Genomic DNA, 25,779 nt, shown 5'->3' on the forward strand with positions numbered 1-25,779 from the left:
ACTGTTTGTGTTAAACTTGCAATGACCCTTGAAATACCAGCGTTATTTTATTTAAGATTTGAGTAGAGAAAACATGGCTAATTGGGTACCGGGTGCAGTAAATAATTAGTTATATAAGCTTGTTTTGAAAAGAACTGCTTAATCCAGTAACTAGGGAAAAATGACAAACTGAGATAAGAAGAAAACCTTAAAGGGAGCAAGGTTCAGCCCTAAAGTCACTCACCAAGGTTTAGCAAAGATCTGATAAACAGCAGTGACATCACTTGTTTGCTATAGTGTATGAAAGTGTTCATGGGCTTCTTTTTCAAAGCTTTTCCTTACACCTCTGGAGTCACACTATGATGGGAAGGTGTCTCCTGGGCCTCTACCTGTTAAGTATTTTGGCCAGTGCTTATAATTCTATTGTTGCTAGGGTATAAAATATAGGTACATATGCTTGTATTTGTATTGTGTTTGTAACCAACACCAAGTGGCTTTTGGACTGGTAAAGGAGTGATGAATTGTGGTAAATATGAATAAAATTATTAGGAAAATTATTTCAAACACAGTGCTAGAGTAAACTACTGCATCAAAAGCATGTTTAACCATGCTGAGACCATATCTGAAAAACAAGGTTGCTAAAACACCATGCCAACAGACATCCTGCCTCCTCCACTGCTCCCACTGTTGCAAAATGTTAAGAAAAAAAGCCTAATGTAGACCACAACACCTCAGAATAAAATGAGCCCCCATTTGCAAATCTGCAGGCTCCTCTCTGTTAACCCAGGACAGCTGCTATTTCAGTGTGAGTCACACACACATGGAGCTGTCACGTTTTTTCTTCCACAAAGATGCTTGAGTCTGGTTTTGTACACTCTAGATCAACATTCATAATAGCTCTCCCAAAGCCGAAACCTGTGCTGTGCCAGCTCAGAGAACTATAGCAATAATTTTTTTAAATGATTACTCCCCCCTGCCTCAAGATAGCTGACAGGAGAGAATCCCTGCCGATTTTTCCACGTGGATACTGATTACCCTATAGTTCTAAATGAAGTATCTAAATGAGCATGAGAGGCAGGAAGCACATAGCCCTAGTAATCTGCTGACATTCTGCACTCATTAAGGAAAGCACCTGCCTAAGTCCCACTGGGTTTAATGGAACTTAAAACACATGCTTACACATCCTTCTCAAGAGAGATGCTTTCCTGAATCAGAATGTTTAAGCAGGGTTGTAAATGCTACTTTTTTTTTTTTAGGTGCTTGGATGGGGCTGAGCTATGAGGGGAGGAGCCAAACTGAGAATCCCAGAGCTGCCTCTGACTGGCTTTCCAGTAAGAGAGGGAAGTAAGGACATGGAGCAGTAGGTGAGGGCAGGCTCTCTAGTCAATAGGGGAGACGAGAGACTCAGCAGAGGACCAGAAAAAGCTCCTCCCCCTTCTGAAACATTCCTACTTCTGCTGCTGTGAAGGCCAAGGGAGGTGTCATGGTATAATTCCCCACTCTGAACCTTAGCATCCAAAAGATGGGGAACCAGCATGAATTCCTCTAAGCTCAATTACCAGCTTAGTACTTGTAGCGCTGCCACCAACCAGGAATTCCAGTGCCTGGTACACTCTGGTCCCCCCAAAACCTTGCCCGGGGACCCCCAAGACCCAGTCCCTCTGGATCTTAACACATGGAAAGTAAACCCTTTTCCTCACCGTTGCCTCTCCCAGGCTTCCCCTCCCTGGCTTACCCTGGAAGATTACTGTGATTCAAACTCCTTGAATCTTAAAAACAGAGAGGAAAATTCACCTTCCCCCCTCCTTCTCTCTCCCCCTCCCAGACTCTCCCTGAGAGAGAAAGTAATCCTAGCACAGAGAGAAATTAACCTCTCTCCCCCCCCTTCCCTCCTTTCTCCCCACTAATTCCCTGGTGGATCTGGACCCAGTCCCCTGGGGTCTCACCAGAATAAAAAAACAATCAGGTTCTTAAACAAGAAAAGCTTTTAATTAAAGAAAGAAAAAACAGTACAAATTATCTTTGTAAATTTAAGATGGAATATGTTACAGGGTCTTTCAGCTATAGACACTGGGAATACCCTCCCAGCTTAAGCATACAAGTACAAAGTAAAATCCTTTCAGCAAAATACAAATTTGAACTCCTTCCAGCCAAATACACATTTGCAAATAAAGAAAACAAACATAAGCCTAACTCACCTTATCACCTAGTACTTACTATTCTGAACTTATAAGAACCTGTATCAGGGAGATTGGAGAGAAACCTGGTTGCACGTCTGGTCACTCTCAGAACCCAGAGAGAACCACCACCAAACACTAATAGTACACACAAAAACTTCCCTCCCTCAAGATTTGAAAGTATCCTGTCCCCTGATTGGTACTCTGGTCAGGTGACAGCCAGGCTCACTGAACTTGTTAACCCTTTACAGTCAAAAGAGACATGAAGTACTTCTGTTCTATTAACCCTTAACTATCTGTTTATGACAGGACTGAAAAAAGGCCCCTAGTTGAAAAGCTCCCAACAGGCCCTGATACAGGTGGCAGGGAGCAGAATAAATTGGGGACACTACCCCAGCCTGACTACCATAGGAACGGGGGCACTGACCAAGGGGAAGGGACAAAGAAAATAAGGGCAGGCCCCAGTTAGAGAAGGTTACGGTGTTATTGTGGATTAGGATAGAGGTCCCAAATAAGAAAGTAACAAAAAAAAAAGCAGGCTGTAGGGTGAAGGTGCACTGTGAAATTGTCTAGGAGCATGGGAACCGATTTGAAATCGGTTTGAAGGCCCACCCAAATATCAGTATACTCCTGATTGTAAGTGTTTAAAACTTCCCAGTGCTAAGGGTCATTAATTCTTCTGGATCTCTCTTACATATTAAAAATGTACTTCAACTGTGATCTCAGTACACTAGCTTCTCACCTCTCCCCTTTGGTATATCACTATCTATACTAAAAAAGCAGGGCAGTTTCACAAGGTAAAACATGAAAAGGCAGACTTCATAAATAAATCCTAACACTAGCGTTGGGTTCAATGTAAGCATCCTAGGGACAGTAAATTGAACTAGGATTTGAAGAACCAGAAGAGAATTACTATACAAGCTAACATTCAAGAACACAGAGGAATGTCAAGCCAAAATTATGTTGAGCTGTACAGATTTCTCTTATTCTCTAATTCATGTCTTGAGCATTGGAGACGTAGCTTCAGCAGCCAAACCTGCAGCCTGTTATTTATTACTGGGTAAGGAGGGGGATACAATTGTGCTTACAAGCAAAGCACTCACCTCTTCAGCCAACGGACCAGATGAGCCTGTGATGTTGATTCCTCTCCAAGCAATGCCTCTACCCAAATAACCCTAGCCAATTGCTATTTCCCTTGGGAGAGCTTCTAGAATATGCAGTCTGACTCCTAGAAGCCTGTGTATCCTTTGAGTTTCCTTGACAACCAGAATGTAGCCCATATAGCAGTCTCTGTCAATGTCCATTAAACTTCACACAGTAAACTACAATTTTTTACATGTTATTTAATGTAAATTCTTCCCTACATCACTTACAAAGGGGCTATGCTAGAGTATCTATGGCAGTACAAAGAGCTCACTGTGCAGTGTTACAAAGCTCGAAAAGTTTTGGTTAATGGAGAGCTTTCAATGTTTGCTCAGCCCTCAACACTTCATACTAGAAAAATGAAGCCTTCAATCTTTATTTATTTTCTCAGTGTATGCCGTGAGTAAGGCTACGAGTCAGTCATGGATTCTGTGATTTTAGATGACCTCTGCAACTTCAGCCCTGTGGCACTGGCGCTCAGGCTGTCAGCCCCGGGCCCTGGTGTCCGGCTTCAACAAATCCACGAATTATTGTTTATTGTCCACGTCCTGTCTGTGCACGAACAATACAATTTTAAATATCTCTCCATAAATAAAAAGCTAAAACATTTCTCAGCCCCTAAAAAGGGGAGGGGGGGCGGAATATAAAAACTCTCAACTTTTTTCTGCAAAAAAAGACTGACTATAAGACTTTGTAACAGGCCGAAAGGTCAAAGTCAGGCTCTGTCAGGAGGCAGTGGAAAGCAAATTCTAGAACTCTGCACTGAAAATGTTGCCCTGCCCTAACAGTACCACACAGAAGGACTGTCAGCTCAAATATCACAGATACATCCCAATCTGGCAGATGAGATTAAGAAAGGAACTGATCCCCACTCAGGACACACTGATCAAAATTTTCAGAAATGGGAGCGTGAATTGAAGCTCCTGAGTCCATTTGTAGGCACCTAATCAGTAAATGGCCTGAATTTCAAAAGTGTTGAGCATCCAGCAGCTCCCACTGACTTCAACAGATGTGCAACATTTATGAAATTCAGGCTACTTACTTAGATGCTTACACATGAATTTAAGAGCCTAACTTTACATATTCATTTTTGAAAACCTTGGTCACTGAACACAAGACTTAATGGGTTTTATAAGTCAAAAAAACTATCATGAATTGCACCCAGAAATGAACTGCACTGCACTCTATGGAGCACAGGTGCTGCTCAAAGCTACAAGTGCCACTAAGTAAACAAACAAACATATTCTTTGCTAGCTGAAGTCTCCATGAGTATCCCATGAAGAGCAACTCAATCTACATATGAATTAGGAAATGCTACTGGTTTTTTATATGCTTTTGATACGGTCTCCCACAGTATTCTTGCCAGCAAGTTAAAGAAATATGGATTGGATGAATGGACTGTAAGGTGGATAGAAAGCTGGCTAGATCGTCGGGCTCAACGGGTAGTGATCAATGGCTCCATGTCTAGCTGGCAGCCAGTTTCAAGTGGAATGCCCCAAGAGTCAGTCCTGGGGCAGGTTTTGTTCAATATCTTCATTAATGATCTGGAGGATGGCATGGACTGCACTCTCAGCAAGTTTGCAGATGACACTAAACTGGTAGATACACTGGAGGGTAGGGATAGGATACAGAGAGACCTAGACAAATTAGAGGACTGGGCCAAAAGAAACCTGATGAGGTTCAACAAGGACAAGTGCAGAGTCCTGCACTTAGGATGGAAGAATCCCATTCACTGCTACAGACTAGGGACCGAATGGCTAGGAAGCAGTTCTGCAGAAAAGGACCTAGTGGTTACAGTGGACAAGAAGCTGGATATGAGTCAACAGTGTGCCCTTGTTGCCAAGAAGACTAACAGCATTTTGGGCTGCATAAGTAGGGGCACTGCCAGCAGATCGAGGGAAGTGATCATTCCCCTCTATTCGACATTGGTGAGGCCTCATCTGGAGTACTGTGTCCAGTTTTGAGCCCCACACTACAAGAAGGATGTGGAAAAACTGGAAAGAGTTCAGCTGAGGGACACAAAAATGATTAGGGGGCTGGAGCACATGACTTATGAGGAGAGGCTGAGGGAACTGGGATTGTTTAGTCTGCAGAAGAGAAGAATGAGGGGGGATTTGATAGCAGCCCTCAACTACCTGAAAAGGGGTTCCAAAGAGGATGGATCTAGACTGTTCTCAGTGGTACCTGATGACAGAACAAGGAGTAATAGTCTCAAATTGCAGTGGAGGAGGTTTAGGTTGGATATTAGGAAAAACTTTTTCACAAGGAGGGTGGTGAAGCACTGGAATAGGTTACCTAGGGAGGTGGTGGAATCTCCTTCCTTAGAAGTTTTTAAGGTCAGGCTTGACAAAGCCCTGGCTGGGATGATTTAGTTGGGAATTGGTCCTGCTTTGAGCAGGGGGTTGGACTAGATGACTTCCTGAGGTCCCTTCCAACCCTGATAGTCTATGATTCTATGAAATTCTGATGTGAGTCAAACTATTACAATAGCGTGGTTTCATTAAACAAAAACTACATTTGCTTGATCTCACAGCTATCTTGCTGGAGAAAATAGATTATTATGTCCATACCTGTTTTGATTACACTATTGATAGCTTTGTTGCTGCTGTGCACAGAAATATATATTTACCAACTGAGGCTCTGGCAGCTAACCTGTATTTAGCACAGAGCTGTTAGAGCTGTGGTTATCACACTGCTACCAAATTGGAGGAAAATACTGTTTGGTTTTTAGTGATCATCAATTTACTCAGCGGGGTCAGAAAACAACCTAAAATAGCAACACAAAGTTTAAAATGAAAGCAGGGGGGCAACAACAAAATCTAATTGTTAACCCTGGATGAGGACATTTCTTTATATAATTAACAAAGAAAGCTGGGCCATTTTCCTAATCAAAGTATTTTTAAATTCACATAGGAAGAAGCAGTTCTTTCTGCAGGGAATTTTTCCCATGCCCCTCCTCAGACCCATGAAAACATATCTTGTACTCATGGTACTAAAATAGATCAAGGCTGGCTCCACAACAGTCTCTCCTTCCCTACCACAACATCCCTCTGAGAAGGGGATTTGTTTTTCTTGGGGGGGAAGAGAGGGTGGTGGAGGGCTGATCTGACTCCTGCTACAAAGCTCCTACTTCCTCCAAGGGGAACAGGAATCAAGATCAAGACCTTTGTCAAGACTGGGTTAATTTAGTATTTGTTTAGTAGACAAGATTTGGGGTGGGAAGGTGAGAATTCGGTATGAGTGAAATTCATGCCTGTCTGGCACATATTTTATTAGTGTTTTTACAAGTAAGTTTAAAAATATGTAAAAAACCAGGAAAAGGAAAACCTGCTGAGAGATCAATTCTGTGTGAGTGAAGGGCAAAGAATGAAAAATATGATTATTGCCAATAATAATTTCACCAGGACAAGTGCCAGTATGACTCTCTTTGCAAGTCACCTCTGCAAATGCAGTGCCTTTGCTTAGTCCTTGTAGTATATTCAGCCAACATTAACAAAAGGTCATGTTTTAATTTTAAATCCTATAACTTTAACCTTGAATCTGTTTTTTTCCCCCTGGATGATTCACAGGCAGTGATTATATTGATATTCCCCCCCATAACTGGTCCTTACTATTTATATGACTGGTTGTCAAGGAAACCAGGTGCCGAGGAAAGCTATATAACTTGTCTGGATTTAGAATTTCTCGTGCATGAGAGCACAATACAAAAACAGAGAAATAAATGACCCTGAAAAACAACCTCAGGAATACCTGGGTTTTCTGCAATTTTATTATTTTATAATTACTTTATTTTATTTATGTTGGGTTTTTTGTTATGACTCAGCATAAAGTTTGGTGACCTTAACAGAATTCTGACTTATCTCCTGCTTTGAGAACAGATAATACCTCCCATACACATATACAACAAATCTGGATACAACTAGTGATAGGCAAAACATTGAGATAAAAGTGAATGATTATATCTGAACCTTGGGGATGGGTAATGGAGATCAACTGCAGATACCATACAGCAAGATATAACTGGAAAGGAAGATTCAGTATTAAATAACAAAGAGCACCATGCAGTAAAGAATAAAAAATAACTGCAAATTAATTCTCATCTATTTGCAACATAAGGCAGCCTCACTGAGGTCTGTTTTCCTTCATCTTCTCCAAATCTTTCCCCAGTACACACAAATCAGGTAAGTGAGGAGGAAAACTTGACTTAAGAATGCCTTTTCAGCACTGGCTTCTTTAGTAACAATATAAAGCAGAACTGTCTACAGTGGGCCATAGGAAAGCATGTACCCAATGCGCTTCAAATGTGCATAAAACTGCATATGGTCACCATAAAATAAAACAGAGTTTTTCCTCTTTCCCCACCTGCAAGCCCCACAGCATCTTCAGAGGGTCAGTAACAATGTTCTAATCTCCCTCATGTCATCTACAGGAGCCATATCCCTCCTCTCAGGTATCCATCCTGATTTTCTCCAGAAGATTTCCACTTCCTCATTTCCTCCCTTCAAACCTAAAAGTACCTGTCTGGTTCTCTCCCCTTCCACCTCTCTCTCTCTCTCTCACTTGCTTTCTTTCTGCCTCTCCCCTAGCCCCTGAGGTTCTTTTCATCTCCCCTAGGATCTCTCACTCTGTTCAAATCCTGAGGAACTCCTTTGTTCTTCCCCACTTTTCAGTGGGATAATCACTAATGCCCACCTTTGGGGAGATGGAAAGGGCTAGCCACTTTTATTTGGTGCTGCACTACTACTTCCTGACTACTGAGTCCCAGCATGGTGAGACAGTAGGGAGGAGGAGGAGGTAGGAGTTGTAGAGAGTGTCTCCAGAGGAGAGAGAGAGAGAGAGAGCAGTGTGATGTGCCAACTTCTCTCTCCTAGCTGTCCAGGAATATTTGAGCATGCAGCTGTATTTTAAAGAACCCTTATTGAGAGCGGAGGAACAAACCATCCTGATGTTCAGAATGAATAGCAAATATGGCAGGCAACCAGCTTGGCTTAACAGAGAAAACTTCAGTGAGCTTAAACACAAAAAGGAAGCTTACAAGAAGTGGAAGTTTGGACAGATGACCAGGGAGGAGTATAAAAATATTGCTCAAGCATGCAGGGGTGTAATCAGGAAGGCCAAAGCACAACTAGAGTTGCAGCTAGCAAGAGATGTGAAGGGTAACAAGAAGATTTTCTATAGATATGTTAGCAACAAAAAGGTCAGGGAAAATATGTGACCTTTACTGTATGGGGGAGGCAACCTAGTGACAGATGATGTGGAAAAAGCTGAAGTACTCAATCTTTTTTTTGCCTCAATCTTCACAGACAAGGTCAGCTCCCAGACTGCTGCACTGGGCAGCATAGTATGGGGAGGAGGTGAGCAGCCCTCAGTGGTGAAAGAACAGGTTAGGGACTATTTAGAAAAGCTGGACATGCATAAGTCCATGGGGCCCAATGCAATGCACCCAAGGGTGCTGAGGGAGTTGGCTGATGTAATTGTAGAGCCATGGGCCATTATCTTTAAAACTCGTGGCGATCAGGGGACACCCCGGATGAATGGAAAAAGGCAAATATAGTATGCATCTTTAAAAAAGGGAAGGCGGAGAATCTGGGGAACTACAGACCAGTCAGCCACACCTCAGTCCCAGGAAAAATCACTGTGCAGGTCCTCAAGGAATCCATTTTGAAGCACTTGGAGAAGAGGAAGATGATCAGGAACAGTCAAAAAGGATTCATCAAGGGCAAGTCATGCCTGACCAACCTGATTGCCTTCTATGATGAGATAACTGGCTCTATGGATATGTGGAAAGCGGTAGATGTGATATACCTTGATTTTAGCAAAGCTTTTGATACGTCTCCTACAATATTCTTGCCAGCAAGTTAAAGAAGTATGGGCTGGATAAATGAAGTATAAGGTGGATATAAAGCTGGCTAGATCATTGGGCTCAACAGGTAGTGATCAGTGGCTCAATGTCTAGTTGGCAGCCAGTATCAAGCAGAGTGCCCAGAGATCGGTCCTGGGGCTGGTTTTGTTCAACCTCTTAATTAATGATCTGGATGATGGGATGGATTGCACCCTCAGCAAATTCGTGGATGACACTAAGTTGAGGGAAGAGGTAGATATGCTGGAGGGTAGGGATAGGATCCAGAGTGACCTAGACAAATTGGAGGATTGGGTAAAAGAAATCTGATGAGATTCAACAAAACAAGTGCAGAGTCCTGCACTTAGAATGGAAGAATCCCATGCGCTGCTACAGCATCGTGACTGACGGGCTAAGCGGCAGTTCTGCAGAAAAGGACTTGGGGATTACAGTGGACGAGAAGCTGGATATGAATCAACAATGTGCCCTTGTTGCGAGGAAGGCTAATGGCATATTGGACTGCATTAGTACGAGCACTGCCAGCAGATCGAGGGAAGTGATTATTCCCCTCTACTTGGCACTGGTGAGGCCACATCCGGAGTATTGTGTCCAGTTCTGGTCCCCCCACTACAGAAAGGATGAGGACAAATTGGAGAGTCCAGCAGAGGACAACAAAAATGATTAGGGGGCTGTGGCACATGACTTATGAGGAGAGGCTGAGGGAACTGGGCTTATTTAGTCTGCAGAAGAGTGAGGGGGGGGGATTTGATAGCAGCCTGCAACTATCTGAAGGGGGGTTCCAAAGAGGATGGAGCTAGACTGCTCTGTGGTGGCAGATGACAGAACAAGGAACAAGGGTCTCAAGTTGCAGTGGGGGAGGTCTAGATTGGATATTAGGAAAAACTATTTCACTAGAAGAGTGATGAAGCACTGGAATGGGTTATCCAGGGAGGTGGTGAAATGTCCATCCTTAGAGGTTTTTAAGGCCCGGCTTGACAAAGCCCTGGCTGGGATGATTTAGTTGGGGGGGTCCTGCTTTGGGCAGGGGGTTGGACTAGATGACCTCATTAAGTCTTTTCCAACCCTAATCTTCTATGACTCCCACGGCAGGCTGGTGATGAAGGCTGCAAACCACCGTTCTTTTTCCTGGCAGTCAACCAGGAAAAGCAGAGACATGGTTAGGTAAAAGGCCAGAAAACCCAAGAATCTCACCAAAAGCTGGAGGTAAGATAGAGCTGGCTAAAGTTTGGCCAGGCATCAAACACAATCCACGGCTGCCCTCTCCCTTCATCTCCATGCAAAGAAAAGACAGCTCAATTGCTCAACTGCATACTATAAATGATAGTGAACAAAAACAAGCAGTTTGTACTAATCCATCAGGGAGGATTCAAATCCATTAAAATATTATAATTGTAGGCTGTTTAAGGTTTTTAAGTACGCAGATATGTGCTCATTATCTGCAGCCATCAGAGTTTCTGGCAAGCTTCCAAGCAATTGTTGAGGTCACAGTGTGGAGTTATCCAATCTACATTTTGCATGATGTCAAGATATAAACAGGTATGTTGCCAGGGTCCACTGACCAGAATAAAGCACAATATGCTTTCCTCTATAATTGCACATTATTTATTATTCAAGATCAAGAACACAATCAGTCACGTAACAAAATTATAGTTGAAGTGGGAGTTTATGCTTTAGAAGATTTGGAGGGAGGTATAGTTCAGTGGTTTGAGTATTAGCCTGCTAAACCCAGGCTTGTGAGTTCAATCCTTGAGGGGGCCACTTAGGGATCTGGGGCAAAAATCAGTACTTCATCCTGATAGTGAAGGCGGGGGGCTGGACTCAAGGACTCTTTCAGTTCTAGGAGATAGGTATATCTCCAATTTTTTTTTTTTTTTTTGGCAAAAGTCTCATGAGCCTATTTTAGGATGTTAGAAGTGGGTAAAATAGTCTTACCTGAAACTAGTGGTGTTAGCCAAGACGTGTCTGTCATAGAAGTGACTATCTAAAATAATAGCTAGCAAGTATTTTTTCCCCTTTTAAGATGGGAGACTCTAGTGTGTGTCTCATATAGGACAGAATATAGTGGGGATGCAACTGGCGAGTGGTGCAGAAGACACTGCTCTAAGGGAAAAGATGCTCCTATGGAGCCAATGGCAGATTGATGACACCACGATAACACTGATGGAGTGATCAAATAGATAATCCGTCTTTATTTGTAATTTTTGTATTCAGAAGGTAATTATCACAGATTTCTACCCACCCCCACCTCTTTATTTTTAGGGTTTTGCTCCCAGAACATGACTTAGAGGGACTTCAAAAGCTCAAAATTCAGTATCTGTTAACAGTCTCAACAGCAGGTGGCACACACTTACCTGTTGGTGAAGAATAAATGACTTAGCCTGTTAGAAACCACAAGTTCTTTTATTTTTAGCAAAAGCAAAGTATTAGCAGAAAAATAAATCATTCCCATCCCCGCAGGGATAGAAGACAGGTGAGTGGGGAATCTATTACATTGCAACTACTTCTTTAAGAGCTCAAGAATTACAGGAAGGAATTTTATTTTTTTCCAGCAGTAACTATGATAATAGATGCTCATTCTTGGAAACTAAAAGGTCCAGGAATGCAGTCTGGGGAAAAAACACACTAATAACGAATAAAACTTATTATAGTTATGAGCAAGCAACACTAACAATAACCCAAAGAGGCACTGAATGTAATGGTACAGAAATGTATTTTTGGTTTATTTGTTTTCAATAGAAAGACACACGATCTCTCACAAACAATACAAAACTAACTAAAGAAACATTCTGAAAAAAAAAACATAATGGGGGTGTGAGAGTAAAGCTCCTCCAAACCAAGAAACAACCGACAATTCACAGCAGTTGATGATCAGGCCCAGATTCTGTAATAATGGCAGGGCAAATATAATTTCAGATTGCAACAAAGTCCCAGGAGTGATGTTTTGATAAAGCATTTAAAGGAAAACTCCAAGTATCTGCCTGCAAATATCCTGGATAGTAACTGATCTGGGGCTGGCTAGGATCATTGGCATGACTTTGAATACATGTACCTTAGCATAGTATTGTATTTTATCTCTACCTAAGGAATAACAAAGGTGAAATGCAGTGAGGAAGACATCAAGATATAGTTCTTAAAGAGTCAGTTAAAACAAAAAAACTGGGTAGATATTCTAATGGCTTTTACCTTCTCTAGACAGAAGCTAAGGGGTCCATTCAGTTGTAGAAAAGAGTCACATGAGAAAAGGCACAATCACTTGAGAAGATTAACAACAGATTATAATATACTACATTGAAATTTCATCACCAGTTTTAAGGAGTGAGTCCTATGCACCATCTTGTCCTTGTGAAACTTACTGTAGCTGGAACAACCACTTGAGTTTGATGCTTGTTTACTGTGAAAACTGATGTCACCACCACTAGTAATAAAACTTCACCTTAGGAACTCAAGTTCCCTGATATCAAGAGGCTCAAAAGATAGCTTTGTCATCATGGCAAAGACTATATTTATGGGGTAGCCCTTAAGCAATGAACTTCAACACTAAAGCGTGTACACAAACCTGAAGTTAGGAGGACTGTCTGTAACCCACACTGAGATGGATATTGAAGACTGAAATTGGCCCATCATACACAGATGCACTGTCAGAGAGATGTTGCGGCTTGTAACCACTGAGACCCTAAATGCTCTGGGAAGGTGTCTCATGAAGAGGCAGGTAGGCAATGGATAAAATGAGCAGCATTTCATCATGAGACTGAATGCTCGTAGCATGGTCCTTCCTGATACAGCCTGTCTCTTTATTATCCTCTCCGTACAATGCAAGGTATCGAACTCTTGAAAGGGAAAGGAAACATCCATGCCTGCAGTGATTCTATATATTGCAGTTGTTCATCAGAAACAAGCTAGGACCACGCTCTTTATGATGCTTTCTACAACTTCAGGACCCTGGTAGTGGTTTAGGCTTTTACTTGGATTCCTTCCAGTCTGCCATCTTAGCTCAGCCTATCAGTCGGACATTGCAATATATGTACTCCAGTTCTTTGTAAATCCACTAAATGTTTTGTAAAAACATGGGGACTGGTATCAGACCGCAAAAGAAATACCTTGAACTGTGAAATGCCGTCCCACTATCACTAATGTGACATGGAGGTATCCCTTAGACACATGTAACAGTCTACAAGATCCAGAAAACATAGCTAATATTGCTCTTTCCAGCTCCTCACCCATTAGTGGCAAAAAAAGAACTGATGGCTGAAAAAGGGCTGACCTTTATCTCTTATCAGCAGTTATAGGAGGCACACACCATTCACTGAAGAGACTGAAACAGCTCCACATTTCAAACTATATTACAGGCGTTGTTCCCTCTGAGTAGTGCATTAGGAGAATAAATCCAAGAACAGTGATCTACTATAATACTTACATTTGAGAAAAAAAATGTGTTTAATACAGCAGACCCCTGATACAGAAGCAATAAGCTCCCGTAGAATGCAGTTGCAGTACTGCAAAGCATCACATATGTAGCAGTCATTTCTGAGCACTTTCTCTTTTACAACGTGTGGATTTGGATAATTTTCATAAAACTGGATTATTTTTTCTGGAAAAATCTCATGTGTAATCATTTGTCTTTTCTCATGCCCTGGTAAAGTTCTTGGCTTGAGATACTGCGTATCTTGGTACCATAATGGCAAAACTGAAGTACTCCAAAGAGGAGTGTATGCTGTTGAACTTTCAGAAAAGAGTATGGTGCATGTGTGTGTGTAGTGCATACCTGGTGGTGATGGGGAGGTTTGGCTCATTATTTACTCAGTCTATGCATGAAAGAAAAGAAGAATGGCAAGAGTAACTTACCAGTGAAGGTGCAATGAGGGCATTGGTTTCCCTGCGGTTCCATAACAGAAGGAGCCCCAAAGGGAGCTCACAATTTCTACAGTACAAAAATGAACAAAAGGTCTCAAGCAGGTCGATTCCAGTGCCACTAGCCAGCATTAATTGGCATAGTGGGCTGGGCACAAGCCTTTACTATTGAAACTGTGGTTCAAATTCTGACTTGGGACACTGGTGACAATTAGTTTGGGAGTCTCTTAATTCACTCCTGTGAATAGCCCAAAAACTCTATATCACATCACAGCACAGTTAGCAGTCTTTGCTCAGGATAGGCCCTAGACAGGATTATTAGGGGTTGTTGCAGGCCAGCACTGGGGTATACTGGCAGAACTCTGTGGGGGAAATGCCGCACTCAATGTCTCAAATTGACCCATAACCTTTAAAAAAAACAAGCTTCCATGACACAAAGCTCTTCCGTAGCAGTTTGTCTTGCTTGTCTGGTTGCCTGCTCCTCTTCCAGAGACAAGATTCCAGGGAAGGCTGCTCGTAGTGCGCTCACCCATTTCTAGCAACAGGATTGTAGGCACATGGGTATTTCTGGAAGTCTTCTCCAGCAGCACCAAAAGCAATCCATGCAACTGACAATCCAGTCATTTCTGGTCTGCCTTGCTGGATTCCCCTTTGTTTCATTGCAAGTCTTGTATTGAACAGAAGAAATCTCAAGACCCACATTCAATGTGCTTTTATCTTAGGTTTTTTACCAAAATTCAGGGTCTAAGTAATGATGGAAAACATTTGATTTTTTAATTTATTATTTTGCATGTACTGGTTTGTACAACAAAGAAATTGGGACGACAGAGAAGTAGTACATAGGCTACTGAGTATGTATGAATAGATCTTCTGGGAGCATAACAAAGGCTCTGTTGTGCTACAGATTTTGAATTACCATCCATTTTTAGTGGACACAGATTCCCTCCTAACTAGTTTGCTGGGAAGAGACATGGCCTTCAAAAACTAGTTTCCTTAAACCCAATCTGTAGCAATGAAAGACAAAGGAAGGAAAACAGTACAGGAAGTTTAACATGATAGGAATGTATTAACCATAAACATTTTTCATAACCTGTATTTTCTGATTTAGGGTGTCTAATGTTAAAAATGTGTAACAAACGACCTCAGATTAATGTGGGACAGAAATAAAACCAGATCTAAAATAATGTAAGGCTAGTGGTGGGCATCCATTTCCATAGAATTTCTCTTACACAGATTCTATTTTCATGGGTCTGAGATCTTTGTTTTGTTTTGCTTTTTCTTTATCATCCCTTAAAAGGCAAAGGCCCAGGGGAAGGAGGAATAGATGTATAATAGAGAACCATATACACAGCTGTGCCACATTACAAAGTCAAATCGCTGTGCTCCAGATTTAAAAAGGAGTGTTTGAAGTATTCACAGTAGCAGGATGAAACCAGATTTGTGGGATTGTTGGGAGTAGAAAATCTGGATAATCAGTGGTCTTTGCTATCTTTTTTATCCCCTTCTTCTTGCAGCGTAGGCCTGCAAGCTTCCCCAAAACCTTAACAGAGATGTCATCTAGTCAACAGCCTTATTTTCACTCCCTTCCTCTGGGACACTACTTGCTGTACTTCTAAGGAAAATATACATTTTAGAATCTGCCAAATATTCTAAGCCCCAAATTCTACAGATTAAAGTATATAAATCTGGTAGGGAGTGTCCTATGAATCCTAAACAGCAATTTGAAAACAAACATTCCACTGCTGAGAAATTCATCTCAAAAGACACTATTTATATAGGACCTAGGCAAAACAACCCCCTTCAAAATAACCCCCTTCTTGACTGCGGAAGCAGTCAAGAACTAAAGACTATTCTAAGGACTTTGTGAAAAGGCTTGTGGAAGCATCATGGATGAAGTAAACAAAAACTCCTAACTCCTGCTCTATTACGAATAATGGGTGTGTATGTCCCTGTTTACAAAATGAAGAAAGGACAAAAACAGAAAAAAATTATTTCTGAGCTACTAACATGGTGCTACAAAACACAGAGAATAAAAGGAAAATTATAAAAACGATACTCAACAGCATCTTAAAGCTGGCTGTAAAACTTCAGCATTTGGGACTCACATAGGAATTGAATGATTTCAATGGAACAGTAGAGAGTTATTAAAAGCAAACATAATACACCCTATATTGGGTATATGTCATTTCTGACAATGGTACAACTGGTAGCAAATTATTCCACAACCTGCATATGCTTTCCTAATACTGACCAAGGTAATAAGGTTCCCACAAGTACGTGTGAAAAACAAACCCAAACAAGTAATATCAAATTCACTACCGAGATTACCTCAGAAATATCAGAGTAGCCTTTTATTGCCTTCTCCAGAAAACACCAATTTGTTGAAACCAAATATTCTGCAGAAATGTTTCAGTTTCAACAAACTTCTGTGGAAACACAAGGCAGGTTTCCATTGGAAACCTGGCAGGCTGCTGGGGAGCTCACAGTGCCAGGGCACACAGCTTCCAGTCAGCATTACCATGCTGACTACCTCAGAGTAAGGGACCCCAGAGCTGCCAGGCTGCCTGGCAGCCCGGCTCTAGCAGAGGGTTCACAGTCTAGGATCCTTGCTCTGCAGCAGGGTGCCTGGAAACCCAAGCTCAGAATGGTGCTCTCAGGGCTTCCTTACTCCCTGCCCTAGAGCCAGGACTCTCAGGGCTTTCAGGCTCCCTGCTTTCTGCAGGGGAACCCTCTAACTCTGAGGGGCAGCCTGAGGAGTCTTCTAGTGCTGGGAAGCAGCTGACTGCTCCATTTCATGTAGGAAAAAATCAGACTGAAATGATTTGATTTTTTCTGAAACAAAAACATTTTGGAATTTCTGTTCCATAGAATATTCTTAGTTTCAACCTGCTCTTCCTCAGAAACATGCTGGTACATCCTACTGCAAACTTGGCTGAAACTTGCAGGAGGATCTGGATATGATTCAGCATTATATGTGCCATGTGTTGTACTCACCCCTTAAAACTCCACTGATATCAATGACTCTTTGCAGTCACAGGGTCTGGTTCTATGCTGTCATATTCACTCATGTTGAGTATTATTTCATACTCTGACTAGGCTCCCTGAAATCAATGAAACTGCTTGTGTAATATGACACACTTTAAGTATGGGTGGCTGTATTGGGACGGTCTACTTTCTGTACATATCAATAATTGCACCACGTAAGATCTCTCTGTTACCTTTGACTTAACTAGCTTGGAACAGACCCAAAGGATAATGAGGAAAGGACTAGCAGATCAATCTTGCCAAACTGAGATGCTGAACAGGTACTGTTTATGCTCTACCATCTACTGTCGGGGACCTATAATATACCTACATACAAACCATAACATCCTTCTCTGCAATGAATGTTCACAGCACTAAGGAAGGTACCTAGCTACCTAAGTTGATAACAGCCTGTTGCTTCATGTGGAAAAGATGTTAAAATAACAAAAACAGCAATGAACAAAGTATTTTGTTCAAGGATCATCTTTCACTTTTACCATCTCTTTCCACAACATTTTGTTCTCAAGATCCTAGTAAGTGGAGTGCTTTGATTTTATCTTAATTAGCACAGCAATTTGCTAAAATTTGTTTTTCCCTTTCTACAGAGTCTTGATCAAGTTCAGCAATGAGTAGATTGATATGCTATACAAATTACTGCCACTATCTCCAAATCCGAAATTTTGAATAGCGAGATATACCTGTACAGCTGAAAAACACGCAGCCCTGAAACTCAATGTTGAACCACTATGATCTAATTAAAACTCTGTAATTCTGCTATGGAAAGATGATTACTTTATGTTTGGAATATGATTTTATTTATTTATTTACACTGACAGAGCCTTCCTCAACTCCTAATTATTCCTTTTGAAAGGCAGTCCAGACAAAGCAGCAAATTATTTCTAAAAAATTATCATCAATACACCTCAGAATGTGTGCTGTTATGGTGTCTCCAGTGCTTAATTTGTAATGAAAGAGGTGCCAGGCCCAAGCAACTAGGTGCTGGAGCTCAAACAATTTTTTTTACTTTCATAACTGATGAGGCAAGCCCAGAGGTGCCAGGGCTATAGATTGCCAAGCCTAGAGGTCCTGGGGTTCAGCCCTGGCATAAATTAAGCACTTGATGTCTCAGACTATGATTATGATTTTTGTCGTGCAAGTTTTTAGTTAATTTCATGGCAGAGATACAGGGGAAAAATCCCAGTCACTGAAAGGTTTCATCCCAAGGTGGTGGGTGGGAGGAGGAACAAACCCACTCTGCATTCACCCTGTAACAGTGTCCCACAGGGCTGAGCCTGGTTCCCCATTCTGGGTGTTGTGACTTTGGGTGCTAGCTTGCAATACTGATCAAGTTTGGCCCGTGCACCCTTCCATCTCCATCTAAGGAGGGGCAGACGTGTCAAACCTACGTGGTGCTGTGACCACATGGACCAAGTCACAACACCTGGAGTGGGGAGCCAGACCCACAGGAGCTGTTGCTGTGGGAGGTCTCAAATGTTATTAAAATTCACGATTACCATGAACACTGTGACCTCCGTGCCAAAATCATAGCCTAAGGCCTTGTCTACACTTACTGGAGGACCGATGCATGGCGATCGATGCATCAGCGGTCGATTTAGCAGGTCTAGTGAAGACCCGCTAAATCAACTGCAGATCATTATCTCGTCGACTCCTGTACTCCACCTGAACGAGAAACGCAAGGGGAGTCAACGAGAGAGTGTCTCCTGTTGACATAGCGTAGCGTGGACCCCGCAGTAAGTAGATCCAAGTATGTCGACTTCAGCTACGTTATTCACGTAGCAGAAGTTGTGTAAATTAGATGGATCTCTTCCCGGAGTGTAGACAAGGCCTTACTAATACACATGCCTCAGGAGTGCTAGGAGGCTGAGTGCTTTACAGTATGAGAAGCTTAAGATTCCATCTGTTCTGCAAGAAAGCTGTGTCACTTTTACAGAGAAGAAATTTTGTTCAATGTAATTCATCTTGAAGGACAAGAAATCTTCTGCAAGGCAGGTAGGATTTTAAGGCTCCTGGACTAGATGTGGCACTAATCACACAGTGTGATAGTCACAATACTTTAGGCAACACAGAGTTCTGGTTAGTTCTGAGTTCTCAAACACACAAGCTGGAATTCTTGTCAGCCAATCAGAATGCTACCTCAAAACCAGACAAATAAAGTGGAAATAAAAAAAGAAAGAAAGAAAATGGCTTGAGTTTGTTTTGTTTCTCTTTACCTTGAGCTCATCTGCATCATAGAAGTCTATGCGCACAGCAGGGACCATCCAGGTCTGGAAGAGAGTCGCCAGGATCTGTTTGGCAATAGCATCTGCAATGAGGTGGAAGTGGAGAGGGTTTCGCCTGGTATAAAAAAGGGAGAGAAGGAGATATAGAGACCTTTGAACCAAGCTCCAATTATAAACAAAGGACATTGAAATCTACAAAACTTTACCCAACTCTACTATAGCATGGTAACATACAACACCTAGCACAACAGAGTCCAGGTCCATGGTTGAGGGTCCTAGGTGCTACCACAATCCACATGTATTAATTAATAATCACAGAAACACAGGATCAGCTTTTCAGCAGAATGTGCATCAGTGTGGTTCTATTTACTTCAATGGAGCGATGCTAATTTACACCAGCTGAAGATCTGGCCTAAAAAGTCCAATTAGGTCTTCTAAAAGAAAACAGTCCCCTTTGGAGACCTGAACTTACAAGGTGCTTGCATTTACTCTTCTGGGTTACCCTGCTGGTCTCTCTGTGTGATGACAATACTTGCCCCCGGGGAAGCAGGGAGATGAGAGGTTCAAAAAAACCCCAAACATGGTGGTGATGTTCTAGTCCCATTGCGCCTGCACACACCATTGATTCAGAACACATGTCTGGTGATGCTTGGCAGAATTCATTTTTTTTTAAATTTCAATGGGAAAAAAATCAATTTTTATTTTCAACACTACCCCTCCCCCATTTTTATCAATTTTAATTTAATGCAAGTTTCTTCAGAGTATCAGCGGCCTGGATGAGCCCCCAACGGCGGTGAAAGCCACCTGGCTTCTGAATGGCTCCTTTCAAGGGCTCGCACTCCTCCTCCTCGTAGTTTTGGCTAGGGGTCTCTATACTGCCCTACCAGCCCCGCATCCACCTCTTCTACACACACCTTGCACCTGAGGGGATCATGTGCCAGTCAGGCAGAGAGCCCTCTGCAACCTAACTGTCACAGAAGTAAAAGGGGGTCCTGGCCAACACCCCCAGCTGGTGAGTGAGAGAGCAGATCGGTGACAGCAGGGCTAAAGAGGGCCGCTATGCTGCCACAGGGCTGGTGACGCCCAATCCCTGCAGGCACAAGGTGCGCCAGCAACAGATTGATTTTTTTTCATTGATTGCAATGTGTTCACTGAAATCAATGCTGAACAACCTTTATCAATTGAAATTGAATCCTGCCAAGCCTAGGTATGGCCTAGTCATTAACGTAGGAGAACCTGGAGCTAGCAGTCCCATGCCAATGCCTCTCAGCTACTGTAACAATGAAAGGCCTCAAGAAATTGATTGACTGGATATTGTAAACCCTCTCGTGGCCCTACCCTCATAAAGAAGGAAGGGTTGGAGGAAACCAGACACAAAGAAAATTTTGTTTAAAAATGTGTCCAACTTGGATTCACACTAAGATTCATATAAGCAAGGCTTAATCAAATGCATCCAACCAGGATGAGCGATTAACCAGAGCCAACCTGAGCTGAAAGGTTTGATAAAGCTTACCGAACGCTTTCACTGCAGTAGGAGTTGTAACATTACAAACACTATAGTTAAATCACCCCTCTTTGCTTCCCTCTTCGGGGGAGGGAGAGCAACAGCCTGATCTTTATTCAACTTCCGTGGTAGGAGTATGGAGACCTGTCATGGGAATTTAGCAATGATTTGTAGTAAGAAGGGGTACTGCATATTTATCCATAAGCTGGCAACTTCGTCATCAGCAAAGAGGAATGGGAAGTCGTGAAAGTCACTAAGAAGACAGATGGTCCATTTAGCCCTTAGCATCAGCACAACCTTCTTTTGATCCCCTGGGAGGCATAATGGAGTCTCATTTATGTGGAATTTATAAAAGTAAATGGGTGCACTTGTCAAAGGACATTTTTCATCCACAATGGAGGAACGTTTAATTTCAGATGCTGGGGAAGGTAATGGTTGCTAATAAAATCTACAATATGAATAAGAATTTGGGGAACCCATGTATGTCTGGGCCCATGCATGTCTAAGATGGTCCATTACATTTTGCTTTGGTTTCACCCAAAAGGTCAAGTGTCTTTTCTTTCCCTTTTCTCTGCCCCAGAGAACAATCTGTCCATTTTTTATTGTCATTCCCTTTCCGCTCTAAGGAAGCTCATTCAGTTTTTCCTCAATGAACATCGTCAATCAAAAGAGTATGAAAATGTATACAATGAACTGAATATAAAATGGTAGCACGTGTTCCAGCAGAAAAGGACAATCTTAGTGACATTAGGTGTCAGTCACACAGTTTTGCAGTGCCTCAGACACAAGCTTTCTGCATCTGGGGTTCGAGCCAACACTCACTGAAGTCAATGGAGTCATTCAGATGTGGCTCATGCCACCCGTTTGAGAAAGAGGTATAAAGAGCACAATTAGTAGTATAACAAATGGATGTACAACAAGATGGTGGGATAATTTCAGGGCTCTAACCTCACCCAATCTGAATTCAACAACATCAAACAAATTAAACAATAGTGGCCCCACGTGCAGAGGAATTGAGAGTATTTTAGCCTTTAGCATGCCCTGGGGCAGTGAGAGAATGGAGAAGGAATTCAGCCATTTGCCAGCTGCGGAGTATCCTATTAGCAAACCAACGTGGCAACAGTAGTATGTCTAGATCTGTTTCACTAAACCAGCACGAGAGGAGAGGATGACACCATGGGTTGTCTAAATTCCCCAGTAAGAGAAAACAGGTAGTTTGCCAAGAAAATCTGAGAACAACAGAGATTAAGAAAAGTATTTCACTGGCAGAGAAAAGTCCAGGGGAAACATAGTACAAAAACAGTACATTTGGGAACAGACAAAGCAATATGTCAACGTGTGTTGGTAGACTGAAAATTCCATAGGCCCTTCTATCCAGTAGAAGTTCAGGTTGATCTCACTTTGGACATCTAATGTAGCTTCTGCAGATATCTCCCAGTTGCTTTTGTCTTGCAGCCTTTCAGGGCCATTAATTCATATAACTCAAATTGGACTGGAAAAGGAGTAAAACTGAGGAAAACAAACAAACAAAAAGTTCCCCTTTACTGTAAAACATGAGCTAATAAAATAAAATCACACCAAATACTAATAGATGAAATAAAGCAACAAAAAGGAAAAACATTTTTATATAAAGAAATTCATATGTTTGGTGGCATTTCATACTCATTCAAATGACCAAATGTGTATCAAACTTAAATAGAAATAGCTAGGTTACATTTTCTTTAGTTTAGTTCCTCCTGGGAAAAAAGGAGGAGCTGTCCTACTCAAAAGCCTCTTTCAAGATGTTAGATTATAGTGAAGTTTCAGCTGGAAGGAAGGTATGTGTCAGAGGCAAATTAGGGGTTTAACAATTATGTTCCTAATACAGATCCCAGTGACCTGCTGACAGATACAACTAAACGGTATACGGGCCAAGGCATGTCTTCGGTGAGGAGATTTAATTATGTCATCAATTAGGCCCAGATCTACAAACAGATTTAGGTATTCCAATACCTCACTTTCAGGCACCTAGAAAAATCACAGGAACAACTTCCCTGGCTTTGTGGATTGCTCTGGATATTAGGCAGAAGACAGGCATCCTGATGCCGACATGAAGCAGAACCACACATGCCCAGAAGCAGAAAGATAGGCAACTAGGGAACTTTTATTGCAATGCCATAGGCGCTAGGTGAGTTTAGGACCTACTGGATTCAGCAGCCAAGCCAAGCAGGAGCTGTGTGTATTGCAGTCCTAGCTATAAATAAGACTTAGATACCTAAGATCCTTTGTATATAGGAGCCTTAGAGTCTAGGCGAAACTGTAAATAGTTTATAGCAATGACCAAACTCCACCAAGAATCCCTTAAGAACATAACAAATGAACTGTATCTAATAGATAATAATTGAGCCAGATTTAATAAGTAACATCCAACCCAAATGTAACAGAACATTGCTGGAGGTCATTCCATCCACCTTTGAATCTAGTCATTATTTTTTTCCCCCAACAGTGGCATTAAACTACTGGATGTGGAGGGTTGTGTTGTGCGCACATGGACATTTGTGGGAGGAAGCAGCATCCCGACTCACTCTGAACTCCTTCTGGAGCTCTAAGGCCATTGTACAGGCATTACTTGGGAACAGGGCCTTTGACCAGATGTGGTGGCTGGACCTCTTCAAGGTCTATAGGCTATGGGTTTCTATGGAGTATTCGTGAAATGGGTTCATAAAGGTCTATGATAAACCAAACTCCACTATAAGAGTCAATGGTTTGAACACAGAATCCTTCTCATTACCAGAAGGCATGAGGCAGAGCTGTCTTCTTCCCCCATTATTATTTGCCAGTGTTACTGAACTACTAACTGTAAGAATTGTGAACAACTCCACAAAAAGTAAAATTTCATTATTCTCAGACGATGCTTTGATGTACCTTTTGGAATCAATGAAATCTATTCCAACACTGAGACTGGTCTTTTCCCAATAAGGAGAAACTTAGGGCAAAAAGTATACAAATCTGAAAGAGAGGGTTTCGCCTCACTCAGTGGGAAGAGGAATCAGCTGAGAGCTGGCCTTCACATACTTTTGGCAGTGTGTGTGTGTGTGTGTGTGTAGCGCATCCATCTGTTAAAATGAGGCTGATAGGGGGAGGGCACTCAGGATGGGCAAGGACGGTGAAGAGGTTTAAGTGGCAGCTGTAAAGAGTGGAAGTTGGGGGTGGGACAGTTATGTGTATGGAAAAACTGGGAAAAATTGTACTCTAATTACAAAGTAATGTGCTTTTGGCAAGTTATTTTCTTATTTTTGTATGTGTGTCTTGTCTTTTAAAATGCAAACTTGTCAGAGCAGGGACTGTCTTCTACTCTACGTTTCTACAGCACATGGCACAATGGCATCTGGTTGGGGCCTTTAGGCACTACCAGATGCAAAATAAATAATAACGTTTAATTAAAGAGTCTGTCCTTCATTCTTGTGTCAGATTCAGGAGACAGCTTTCTTAGGGGCTGGTCCAAGTCTCCGGTCTGAACTCCCCCAGAAGCCAGGACCATCACAAACTTCACCATCTTCTAGTCCAAGTGCAAGACACACTTCTTCAACATGCCTTCACTAAAACACACACACAGCAGCATGTACATTTCACAGAACAAAACAAAATTAAAATCCTACACTACACACACAATTGCCGCCCCTCCCCTGCCACCGGGGGCCCGGCTGAGAGCAAGAATAAACAACATCTTTTATCGTATCACTTAATGAACTATTGAATAATCATACTTTGATGATGAGGGAGGTATAAGAACCTGAATAAAATAGGAACAGAGAGGCCTTAAACTATCCATGGATGAAGATTCCTTATAATACATCACATCTGCAGAATTCAAATTTGTGGATTCATGAACATTAAAATCTTTATTAAAACTTTAAAATATTTTCACGTAAACTAGGTTTTTATTGCATTGATCCTTGTCTTTTTTATTTTAAAAATTATTTACTGTAAATGTAAAATATTTATATTGAAGTGATCATTTTTCCCAATGACCAGTTACTTTTCACTTTCTCTCCCAGTGTCTTCCCCCATTTAGTGATGGCTTTAGTGTTCTGCACATTTCCTGCTGCTCTAGAAACCATAAGGACTTTCTAGCCTTGAACCATTATTTAAAAAGAAAACAGCACTCATTTGACTCCGGCCAGTGGGTAGAAAGATAGTAACATTATAAATAATCCTCACCATGAATAAGCTGGGACATCTATTTACTTTTTTTAAATTAATGCATGCTGCTGGCTGAGTCTGTCGTACTCAGAAGCGTGACTGGCATAAGGTTAACAGTACTGCATCTCCCAAAAGAGTTTGTCTTGTTTAGTAAAAGTGGTCCAGTTTAGATCTGGTTTAGCTAGCATGCTAATTACACGTTTCCTAAATTTAACCTTTTTTTTTTTCTAGATGAGATGCAGGGTAACAGTTTTAACTTGATTTTTAGCTAGTGGAAACACAAAAGTCATGACACTCAGATCCACCCTGCATAGAAACAACCCCTCTCATTAGGAGCCAAATTCTAAAACCTGCACAGAGAGGGGACAGGAAGGTCTGCAAGGCTCCCTTTTCTCATCTTGCTGAACAAGCAAGCAGTTGATCTGTCCCACTAAATATCAACTGAGGCCAGGGCTACCTATGCAGAGACCCATGCCTTAGCAGCACTCCCTGATCAAGTCACAGGTAGAGTAACTTTTGGGGGTTCAGGGGGAGGTAAAATGAAACATCAGATATTTTCAGCTGAAAATTAGTTTAAACTTAAGCCAAGGTTCATTACATTGTACTCTGCATGTAAACAATGCTGTCTTGGAAATGGGCGTACGTTTTAAAGATTAGCTTGATTGGAAAGAAAGGACCTTATGGTTAGCAGGAGTTACTAATCTGGAGAAATGTTCATACAGGTCCCCATGATGCATTATGCGAGTTGAATGGGAAGGACGCAAGTGGTTGGTTCAGAGGGGGTGAGTACAATTTCATGTCAGCTATAGTTTCAAAGTCTGA

The 25,779-nt window shown here is 41.8% G+C and overlaps 1 protein-coding gene across 1 annotated transcript in view; it reads right to left on the minus strand.

The window, feature by feature from the left end:
• Positions 1-25,779, minus strand: part of LARGE1 (LARGE xylosyl- and glucuronyltransferase 1) — a 394,379-nt gene that overhangs the window by 167,803 nt on the left and 200,797 nt on the right. The window contains exon 5 of the mRNA XM_030545186.1: positions 19,263-19,386. Within this exon, the coding sequence (XP_030401046.1) occupies positions 19,263-19,386 (124 nt within the window). The remainder of the gene's footprint in view (positions 1-19,262; positions 19,387-25,779) is intronic.

The sequence above is a fragment of the Gopherus evgoodei genome, chromosome 1 (assembly GCF_007399415.2).
Source record: "Gopherus evgoodei ecotype Sinaloan lineage chromosome 1, rGopEvg1_v1.p, whole genome shotgun sequence".
In the NCBI taxonomy this organism is placed as follows: domain Eukaryota; kingdom Metazoa; phylum Chordata; order Testudines; family Testudinidae; genus Gopherus; species Gopherus evgoodei.